An 11833-nucleotide genomic window follows, 5' to 3' on the forward strand; every position below is an offset into this window, starting at 1 on the left:
GGAAGAAAAAGAGCTGAATTTCATATACCAAGTTGAAGTTATCCAGCCAAAGCTTGGTTACCTGTCTGTACTATATTTTAGAAATAGCCAATAGATAGCAGCTTGCACTGAGACATATATCAGGAACAACTCAGATCTAGGGAATTGGAGAATCTCTAAGGAACATCAAGTAGGAAATAAAAAGCAACTGTTTTCGCTCCTGCCTCTCCCCCCCCCCCCCCGGCCTTCCTGTTTCATACTTGAGTAAAAACACTGGATATAGCTAGTTCCTCTTAAAGGGAAATGTGTACAGAACGGTTTTCTGACCAAAGTTATTTTTCCCTAAACATACTGTGCTCTTTCCATTGATATGGTAGAAGACACACATGCCCAGCGGGGTAATACCATTTCCTCCATAATCTGTTTTAAGAATTACTTACAAAGAACTAGCCTTTAGTAAAATTTGGCTTACATAAAACAGTAGATTACTGGTTGTCATAATAGATAGCATTGTTGACTAACTACAACTTTAGCTTTCATGTCATCAATGTACTTGCTGAAGGGTAGGAGGGGGAAGTGGACTACTACTATTCCCACTGTGCAAGTTATTTTTAGTTATGATATATAATGACTTGGTTATCCAAGGAATCTTGATGGTTCAAGCAAGGGTAGCCTTGTAAAATGTCATGTTGTAAGCTACTGGGGGTGGAAGGAGGCAATTCCTATTTGTCCAGAGCACAATACAGCAGCCCTAACATTTGAGCCAGAAACTTTTCAGGTAGAAGACAACTTTTAAAGGTGTCCCTCTATGAAGATTGGGAAGCCAGGGAGTAGGTAAAGCTTGCCTAGTATTCACTGCTTTGCTTCAGGCATAAAACACAGTGTTTGGCCTTACTAATTCCTGGCAAATCCTAGGAACATAATTGAAAAACAGACCTGAAGTAGTTTGGTCAAATTAACAATCCTAAGCACAGATACTATGGCATAAAAAATACCCCTGAATGCAGTAGGTCTAACTTGCTTCTGACCAGGCTTAAAATCAGTGCACCTTGCAGCATACTTACCTTGTTACATGAAATATATGGGGAATTATATAGACAATTTGTTCTGTGGACTAGGGCTTGTCTGGCTATCACAAAAAACTATTAAAGGGAGACTTAGTAAAATTCGATGCCTTCTGGCATTTTGGTGGTTAGTAAATTTGCAGCAAGTTCACCAATGAATAACTAATCTCATTACTCCATTTCCCCTCTGGAAAGTCAACAGGAAAGTTACACCCATTTTAAACAATACAACAAACTCGGTTATTTAAGGTATGCCCTGCACTAGATTCAACATGCAGGTTAAGCAGCAATTCAGTTTTACATAGAGGAAAAAAAATACAGGCATTAACAGTTGCTATGGGAACATAATTGAAATGGGATAGGCTCTCTTCGTAAAAGGAGTGGCCAGGAAACAATATGGGAGCTCTTTAAGCAGCACAGCAGGCTTACTTTTTTGGGTCTTAAACATTGTCATAGTCCTCACACGTTGATTAAGCTGGAGTGCTATTCTATAGTTTGAGTGCATCTAGAGGAGCCCCATTTTCTCATTAGTTACTGCATACATGGTTTCAGAAGTTTGTTCCGGATACTGGTTCTAAGGAAAAAGTGTGGCGGCAGGTTTTACTACTGCCTCAGTTGTGCTCCCAAATGTACCTCATCTTAACTTGTCCCATGGGAACCATTAACTTGAGACAGCCCACTGTACTGACATGGTTTTAGCTAGTAATAACGGCCAACAATGGTAGACCACAGCTCATTCATAACTGAAATGAGACTAAAGCTATACATTTAGTTGGAAAATTAGGGGTTTTAATGGTGCAGCAACAGCTAATCCATAATGGTTTAGGCAAAAGCATGTGCTTAAATGGATGGAAGTTAGAGAACTGCACAGAACAGTCTCCCATATAGTTAAAACAGCACAGTTTGAACTAGCTCAACAGTTGTCCCCACATAGATTAGTTTTCGTTGGCACTCTAAACGAAAGTGGGGGGCAATAGTTTTATTCAGTAACTGGAAGAGAATATACAAACAGCGTTCACGGGATAGAACATACTCCTCTTACAATGAATTTGGGGGGAATAAAGAGAAGCTGAATCAGTGGATAGGGCAAATAATGGTAAGAAAAATACAAACCCGTGTAGTGTTCATTCAATCTGACACCACTCATTTATTCCAACTGCAAGGCATCTTGAGGCGGGACAGTTTCATAATGCCACACGTTAATTTTTCTATTAAGAGGTTAGAAACCTTCTGGCCAAATCTGACACATTACCAGACTCATTTCAGCAAATGATAGGCAAGACAACATTTCAATAAATCTTACAGAACTCTAAAAGCATTAATGTTTGTATAATAGATCTTTTTATTGAAGATTACTAAAACATTTGTTCTCAGATCATATCACGTGATGTTCAGAAAGTAACAATACCATTTCATTGCATACATATTTGAGGAGTGTTCATTTAAATCCTATGTATGTTCATCATTCATTTTACAAAGCTAGCCCCCAAGTGCAGAACATACAAGACCAGGGCCTAATTTGTTTAGTTAAGACTAGTACCAAACCAAAATGAGACATTTACATGTACAATACATTTCACACGTACAAAAAAAAAGTAAGGAAGCCTGGATAATGTAACACTTTAGATCTTTTTCCTAGACAGCATACAAAAAAGAATTTGACCTAACCAATGAGATTTAGTCACCTCTATGTATAAAGGCAATGAAGACCAAGTTGCTCAGTTTTGTCGTTAACACAAGAACGACAATTTAACTGGGGTCTGGAAAACTATAGACAAAAGGTAGCATAATTACTTTTCTTGGACACAGAAAGAGGGGAAATCACCATTTCTGTTAGGGGTGCAAAGTCTTTAGGATTTGCATGTCAATTTTTGCACACAGATAAATAGATAAAAGAAAATACCTTATGTCAGGAACTGCTGCAATTATCTATTTTCTGATACTTGCATTTCAATACTACCTACTTTATAGACAAATATCATTTTCAGTGTACAGAAAAAAAGCAAAAGGAGCATTAGTGCGAAGAAACTAAAGAACCACAAAAACAATAAAGTGTTCTCTAGAGGAATACTCTAGAAATAGTATTCCTTGGCGTATTTTTAAAAAATGTATCCACACTGCCAACAACATAGACATTCTTTAGAATGTGGCAGCTCCAAAATTGATTACATATGTGACAGAAAGATCCACTAAAGTTTTTTTAAAAGTGGAATTCTTATATTTAAGTAGAGAAGCACAATAGATTGTAATGTTCATCTGGAAGGGGTTCATATATAGTTGAGAGCTAGGGAAAAATATTAAGCAAATTTGAAATTGTATCTGTACTATCAGTTCAAGAACAGATAAAAACCAGTCTGCTATTAGCAGAAAGGCAACTGATCTTGCATTACATTTGGGAAGCCTTCTAATTTTACACTATGTTTAAGAACATTCAAAATTGCGGTTGCACAATTTCGCTTTGTTAAAAAAAATTGCCTGACAATTCCAGGTGAACATTGTATATGGTAGAGATACAAAGCTCCAAGATTAGGCATGCAATTTTAGGAGAAGATTTTGGATGTAAGCATCTATACACACCAGTAGTGAAATTTTGAAAGGAGGTATAAGTTGATGCTGCAGCACCAGTAGGATTAAGCATACAGCATGCAAACTTTTCTCCATTACTTTACCTATTTACAAATCTTATTACAATGTTTTCTTCAATAGTCACCATGGGAACCAAGCTAAATGGATATGTTTTTGCTTTTTGATACTTAAAACATCCAGAACACAAGACTAAATTTTAATTGAAATTACAACAGATATGACTGCACTAGTTACAAAGTCACTGTTTATCTGGGTTCAACACAAGACCAAATTTATAACTAGAAATAGGTTTGGTACAAGCCAAGACTGTTGCTTGCAAAGAGTGTAACGTTTTGCAAGACAGTCTGATTGAAGATTAGGTCAAGTTTCGAAAAAGGTAGAACCACAGCTTCCTAATGCAAACCAAAGGTTTTTTGCATCTCCCCCACACCCCCCCCCCAGTTAACTGATCTTCCCATCTTTATTTATTGCCCTTTGAATTGTGCAAAATAAAGTAAGTCATTTGATGCAAAATTTTACTCCATTTCTAATACTTCTGGACAGGCTTAAGATATTTATGGCTTAGAGACTTACACTTTTAGCACTGGTATCCTAGGTATGTATTTCAACCAAGATATCATTGCCCAAGAGACGATGTCTTGATATAGCTACCTACCAACTTGTTAAAAAACTCCCTTTTCTGAAGGGAAGATGCCGCAGCTACTTTTTAGATATAAAAGTAATCAGCCCTGTTCGTATTTAGATTTACAACCATTACCATCCAATGTTCTGTATAGCTATTTAAATACCTACCTTTACAGATATTTACATGTGATGAAACACACAAGATTTTGCCCTGCAGGACATTGCACTGATGCATTTGCAGTGTTTATTTCCACCAAGTAATCCCAAATTACAAGCCACTGTTCGAGCAAAAAGATTGATTAGTGCAAGGTTGTTCTGCTCGCCTGGAAGCTTAAATTAGTTCAGTATCCCTTTGACCATCATCTCAGTTTTTTTTGCAAATTATACTTGCTCCAGCTGTAATTCCAATGACCAGACATTAACCAAATAAATTACACTATGATGCACTCAGTACTGGCCATTTAGCTGTGAAAACTAGGTTCAACACTTCAGTTTAAAATTTAGAACTCTTCATTTTGACATGCACCTACAACATGGGAATTGAATTGCACCACTATAATTGTAATATCATCCCTGTACATCCGAGCCAACTCTTCTGGAAGACTGAGCATCTTGGACAGCCGTTCATGATCAACAGTGCCAAATTCGTTATTTCCCACAGCATGGCGTATCAAGTGAGTTGCTGCATTCTGATCTTCAAAGGCAGAAGAGACCCGAGCTCTCCTTTCTGTCAGAAGACCATGCATCTGTCCCAAAGTTACTTTGTAACCTCCAACAGCTATTGGCTCTTGATGATGAACACCTGTTAGATACTCACCTACAATTCTAACTACATCTTGCCTGTGCATGGTTTCCCACAAGCCATCTGTTGCCAGTATCAGGAATTTGTCCTGAGGTCTTAATTTGTGATGTATCACTTCTGGTTCAGCTGTGAGGTATGGAGGAGTATGGTAGTTTGGTGGGATGAACTTTGTATATTCATTGTCATTGAGCTGATCTGGGCCTGACTCTATCACTCTCTTCTGAAGGTCAATGCTCCATTTAAATTTGACATCTCCAAAAGCTCTGAAAGGCATCAGTAAGCCCAACAGCCGATCTTGTTTCACAACACTCTTTTCTTCAGACTTTGGGTGTTCCATTTTGAGTCGTTCAGTCTCACTTTCATTCTGTGCATTATGATCGTAAGACAGAGCAACAGCAGACCAAGATCCATCCTCTTCTTGGACACCAAGCATGGCCCTGCTGTCGCCAGTATTAGCAACATGTAAATCAACACCATCTACATGAGCCACACAGGCAGTTGCACCAGAAAAGGCTACACGCAGTACCAAATAGTTGAGAAAAGAATTTGGATCTCCTACTTGAGCTTCCAAAGAAATGTCATTGTCAAGCCTCTTAAAAGCATTAATTAAAGCCTCTTTTACATCAGTTGTCTCCCCAGTGTTAAGGTCTATGAGTTCCTGCCAGTAAGTTCGTAAACTGTTAAAATACAATTTGGAGGCTTCTTTACTGAAATAGTCATTGGGGTGCTTGTGCCACTGTAAGATGGGCAACAGGGCTCTACCACTCTCAACAGCATTTTCTATTTCAAGTAAAGTCTCATGGGGTAACAGAGAAACAGCTATGTAATAAAACAGCCTTTCACTGACAGCTTGTGCACAGGCACATCCTGCATGGCCATCAAACACACCGAGAAGCATCCCTCTTGTTTGTAAGCAAGTGGCTGCACTTCTTCGGTCTTCTATTGGTGCATTGGCAGGAAGCTGGTTGCTGTCAAAGCCAAGGACAGAACTTACATTTTTGCCATCAAACTCCGGAACTTTGAAACTGTATTCGTTTGCCTTCAGGATGCTGTTGACCTGTGGAGGTGTGAGGTAAAATCTCTGGGGTGTGGAGACATAATTCCTTGCATGAATAAACTGACTGAAGTTCTCCTTTGGTCTACAGAGCGTTGCAAGCTTCTTCTGTGGAACATAGCTCAAGTGTTTGTGAGTCAAATGAGGAGACAAGCAACACAGATGTTTGTGGTGACAGTAGCATGCAGTATTGTATATCCTGCCAATCTCACAGTTGCGAATTAATGGGAGCAATAGCTGAGTTGGTGCTGGCATGGCATCAGAAAACAATGGCAACCTGGAGCTTCTGACTGGAATTGCTGGGGGGGAGGGGAGGGAAACACAAGTGATATGCAGGCTTAGCATGGATTTTAGAGGAGAAGAAAAACATCCTAACTAGTTTAATCTAGACCATAGTTTAGCATGCTCAGTCTTTGCTCACAGCAGTTAATTGCAAAGAAACAGCAACACAGTTAAAAAAGGTTTAACAGAATAATGTAAGGCCGAACTTCTTCAAGGAGAATACATCTCATTTCATAGTGTTATACTTGTAGAGAACTGTAAACAGAATGACCTATATTTACAGCTTTACTAACCAACTTAACTGGTGCTTTAAATTGGGAACACAAAAGTCAACTAAAGGTTAAAGCACAGAGAGCCATATCTTGTTTGAGGACAGCCTCCATCTCTAGACTTGTAGTGAAAAGGAGGATTTAGTTTGCTCTGTCCAAGACAATTAAGTTATTTATGTTAATGTATTTTATTATTTGTTCCTAGGCCACCATCTTCAGATTTTACAAACTTAAGGTAAGACATGTTCAGCCCGATTCTATGTATCTTTACTCAAATGTTAAGTCCCACTGAGTTCAATGGGACTTACTTCCAAGTGGGCACAAGATTTCAGCCTTAATATCCTCTCATAAATTTGCTGCACTCCACCAACAAGCTTTATGAAATGGTATAGACTACAGCTGATATCTAGGAGATAAAAACATTCAAGGCTTCCAAATAGTTCACTCTTAAGTTACTCAGTGACTGGCTGTGAGCTGCATGCTGTAACATCTCTCCTTCTGGGCTACATCTTCACATCCTTCCCCACACTTGCACAACTATACACAATAGCATGTGACAGCCATAACTCCTGAATTAGTATGAGATACTATTTAACAGAGCTGCTATCTTGGCTTTCCAAGATCTGAGGCAGAAATCTTTCCCTGTACTTCTATGCCAAAATCTTTTTTGGCATTGCCAAAGATTGAGCAAAGGCTCTTTCCATGCAATGCGTTTACTGCACTACTGACCTATGGCCTTCCCCAATTCCAGTATCTTTTACTTATGATGGTTGTCTTTTCTGCCTGGTTTTATCCCAGGGTTTTTTTTCCCCCCCTCTGAAGAACCATATCCTATTCCTTCTCAGAGTTGGTCCCACCATTAGGCCAGGGAGGCAGCAAGTTTTTAGGGCACCATTAAAATAAAGCAGTTTGGCTAGTTTATATTTTCACCATCATGTGAGATTTTTTTTTTCTTCCTCAAGCACCAGGATGTCTTGGGCCATTTCTGCTCCAACTCTTGCTTCCACATTCAGCAATGTTTCCCAGAAACATCCCGTCATTCTTGACCATACATACTTCACTAAGTATTTGGATGTACCTGCTTCTCCTCAACACGATTCATAGATTAGTGTTTTTATAACCAACAAGTCACCCTTATTAGCCATAGATGTGAAATAACTACCCCTCTTCCTTCCTTACATACAATAAAACACAACATGTTAAGTACCAAAGCTAATCCAAAAAATCTGCTTCTTTCAAGGGATGGTTTTGTTTTCAAGTTTTCAAACGGTTTTGTTTTCAAGTGGCTTGATGCTAACAGAGTTCAGCTAGCAACTGTTTATTAAGGCTTAAAAAAAATATCTATAGACAACATGGGTCTACTACTATTTTAGTTTTTTGCCCTACAATCAGTAGTTCATGTCCTATACTGGCCTTGCAAAGTGTCAATACTGCATGTTACTGCTGGAAATCAAAGAGCCTGGAGGGAGGAAAGCAGAGATAGTTTGTCTCTTTAAACAATAATTCAAACAATACTTACTTACCACCACCTATTAGGAGTAGGAAATGTATTTCCGGTCTTAGTAGCCATGGCCCAGTGGCTGGAAGGAAGTCAGCCTGGCTCTGCTAAAGCTTCAACAGCTGTCCAGGATTGGCTTCCCTTCACTTTCCTAGCTACTCTGATTCTGCTCTGCCTTGTCTCTGAGGCTGCCTTTCCATTTTGACTGATAATGTTCTGTCTACAGAAGTCTCTCTGAAAGCCAGGGGTCCACCAATTCACTTGTTACTGTCAACATAGCGAGCATCTCTCCCAGTGAGCATGATGCTAAGCCTGACAAGGGTGACATCCCATCCAACATTAAGTAAGACACAATATGCCATCCTTCCCCCTTAGGGTGGAGATGGGGTTAGTGTCAAGTACAAATGTTGCTGGCAATTAATGCCAGTCAAAATTTATGAATCTTTACTGAAGGCATTCAAAGACCAACAAACTGGGAGTTAGCAAAAGCAGTAATTGAAAGAAGCCACATACATGAAGTTCCACTAAGCATCGGCAGACTTAAGTCTTGAGTATTCAGTTCAGCAAAGACATTTTGCACAATTATGCATTATTTATTATAAGCCACTTCAAGTCTGCCAGAAAAGGGACATACATGTTTTAAAAGTATGTTTATAGACTAAACAGGTTAAGCATTTGTTCTGTTTTAAACTTAATATATCCAGCCTTCCAATACAAGCTTCTGAAAGCAGGTTAAGAAACAATTGTGCATATAGACTCTTATGCTTAACAGTGTTCTGATTTTTGTAAAACTTTAGCCTCTACAAAGTTTATAGTAGTATATCCTAGATGATTAGAGTGTCTGCAGCCCAAGTATGCACGTAACTAGCACATTTATATGATTTGTATAAGATGTTAACAAATTTGATATTAGAGAAGGAGAAAGGCTGTGTTTGTGTTTCTGTTCTGTTTTAGGCCTGAAACTCGACTTTGTCAGATTCAAATCTCAGCCAAGCCTGTTCAGGATGAGCACTAGTGAATTTGGGAGGCAACACAATCAACACAAGTTTAAAGTGGCATCTGCACCATCATTACTAAATACACACCCTCATTAACCCACTCCACCCCACTACCAAATCCCTGTTACTCAGAAAATAGGAGCACAAGAGATACATACCAATCCTCCTGGGCCCAGGACACACACACATTCTCCTGTCACAACAAGAAGCCGCCAACATCCACAAAGCAGTAGCCCAGGAAAAGCAAGGCAGAGAGTTTATTAAAGAAGGAGGAAGAGGTCTCCAACATTGAAGGGGGACAGAAAAAGAGACAGAAAGACAAGCAGTTTGTTTGTAGTGACAAGCATTAAGAAGCAACGATTGCAGCACAGCCATCTCTGAGCAGCGTTGTCTAATCCATCTGCAGTCCCAACTCACTGCTCTCCATCTCTCTTGCTGCACAACATTGCACCCAGTTCATGCAAGATTCATCTACTGTCAGCCAGACCTAAAGAGCAACAAGCACACCCATCCTTTTAAGGCAAGGCTGGAGAAATATTTCAAACTGCTAAGCACCAGTATCAGTTATTAGGAGCCACCACCAAATTACAGATGCTAGTTCTCCAGAGAGCAACATACATCTTTTATTTCTACAAACCAAGGTGACTATGATTTTTCCAGTCCTGCTGACCCAAAAGACATAAGTAAGCAACAGACAGATAGCAGACTCCCACTCTGCTGACCCTTAAAACCAGACACACATATTAAAAGTATTCATGAGTGACACGTGAACACTACAATATGGGCCTTAAATCCTCCTGAAAAACATGTATGCGCTCATCATTAATAGAGAGAGCACACATATCATTAATGGAAAGGGAGTGGAACCTTCCAGGTCAAGAGCAGTTCATTACTACCCTCTCCCTCTACACTGCAACTTCTATTCAATGGGAGTGCCTTGTTTCTCACTCCTCCCCCTTCCCAGCAATATGTTCAGGACACTTCCAGAAGATTGCATTTTTGGGAGATTAGTGGTGCTCAAACCATGCACTTCTGGGCTCCACGATTCTGACATGCAAGGTTTTTATTAGGAGAAGTGTATCCCACCCTATGCCAAGAACCTGTGTGGCTCCACTGCCAATTCTAGAGGCAGTCAGGGGCAACTGAAAACCCCAAATGACCTTAAGTAGCTGTTCAGTCTACTTTGGTGGCTTCTTGCTTTCAGAATGTGGGTATCCTGACAGGGAAAGAGTCTCCCTCTCCCAGGGAGACCAATCATGTATCACAAGGCAGAGGAGTTGGCCTAGGAGCAAATGCTATGTGGATGAAGTTTCAGCTCACTCCTTATGCTACACAGCAGGAGAAATGATAACTGTATTTAGGACTGCAGCAAAGGTTTTTAAATCAGTTGAAATACTAGAAGTGTCCCTGATTAATAGGGCACACTTTTTTATTTTTACCATAAGTATTTCTTAAAAACTGCAGATGGCAAACAGTATCTAGGGGCATTCTTTTTCTCACAAAAGAAGGGATGCCTTTCTAAGATGCTGCTGCTATTGCACAAAGCTAAAAATAAACATGTATTTTGTACCTCAAAACCATCATTTTTAATCTACCAATGTACAATTATAACTTATAATCCGCTAAGATTTAACTGGTTAACAGTTCTAACAATGACATCTAGCAAGAGAGGAAGCAGTCAGACCACTGGTCCATTTGGCTCAGCATCTCCTACACGGACTGCAAGCGGTTCTCCGGGGTTTCAGGCAGGAGTCTTTCACAGTCCCTACCTGGAAATGCCAGGGATTGAATCGGTGGCCTTCCACAATTTAAGGGGCTAGGGCTACTCTCACATACGCTAAGACCCACGATGCAGATTCTTGCTGGGCGGGGAGGAGCTTTGCAAAGCAGACACGCCTCCCCGCTAACCTAATACATTGCAGCTTGGCTCCTCGAGCCCCTTGCAAGCTCCTAGCTCGGAGTGCCATCCTGAGTAAGCCCCCCCCCTTTGGTGGGCACAACTGCGGCCTGGTTCATTCCAGCCCCGTGGGAGGAAAAATGACGCGTGAACTTTGGGGTTGGGACGAGAGAGAGGAGTCAACAGGATCCCAAATCTTCTCAGCACCGAGGAGAATCCCGGCTTCCGTCCCAGGCATCATCTTCGCCCAGAAGGGAGGCTGCTGCAACAACAGCGGCAGGAGCATTGCCACCTCCGCCCACTCGGCGGCCAGTTATAGCTTCAGGCCCGGCAGAGCGGAGCTCACGCCTATTTCCCAGCTCTCTTTTTTCCCTCATAGACACGCGCTCCGCTCCGGGACCCGCCGCCACACCCGCCCGGAACTATGCGCTCAGATACTGACCTGGTCAGATTTGGGAATGGAGAGAGAGGGCGGGAGGCTCCGCTCGGACAGCGGGACACAGGAGAGCGGGGAAGCGGCGCCTTCTCCGGCTCTCTCGCCCCTCAGCGACCGCCGCGGGAGGGAAAACTCCGCTTCCCCAGCCCCCCTCCTCCCGCCGCCGCCGCCGCCGCCGCCGCGGTTGGCAGCGACCGAGCGTCTGCCTCGATCCCTCACAGCCACAGCGGCGCCGAACGCCCGGCGATCCTACGGCTTCCCTCTGTCGTGGGCAGTTTTTTTGTGACGCACCCCGGCTTATAAAGCCTCGCGGCGGCAGGGATTGGCTGAAGACGCAGATAAGC

General features: G+C 41.4%; 1 protein-coding gene across 4 annotated transcripts in view; it reads right to left on the reverse strand.

The window, feature by feature from the left end:
* PDP1 (pyruvate dehydrogenase phosphatase catalytic subunit 1) overlaps positions 1–11762 on the reverse strand; it is a 163114-nt gene extending 151352 nt beyond the window's left edge. Inside the window, exons 1-2 of one of the 4 annotated variants that reach the window (XM_084849131.1) lie at positions 11496–11762; positions 2169–6408 (exon numbers count right to left, since the gene is read on the reverse strand). In XM_084849131.1, coding sequence (XP_084705257.1) covers positions 4754–6364 — 1611 coding nt within the window. In that variant the 5' untranslated portion in view covers positions 6365–6408; positions 11496–11762 and the 3' untranslated portion in view covers positions 2169–4753. Of the gene's footprint in view, positions 1–2168; positions 6409–8183; positions 8251–9314; positions 9620–11495 lie in introns of those variants that run through there. The other 3 variants (XM_084849129.1, XM_084849132.1, XR_014790045.1) reach the window with 3 other exon arrangements.
* Between the last annotated feature and the right edge of the window lie 71 nt (positions 11763–11833).

Source organism: Heloderma suspectum, chromosome 4, assembly GCF_057233095.1.
Source record: "Heloderma suspectum isolate Gila_16-S chromosome 4, 16-S_ref, whole genome shotgun sequence".
Lineage (NCBI taxonomy): Eukaryota > Metazoa > Chordata > Lepidosauria > Squamata > Helodermatidae > Heloderma > Heloderma suspectum.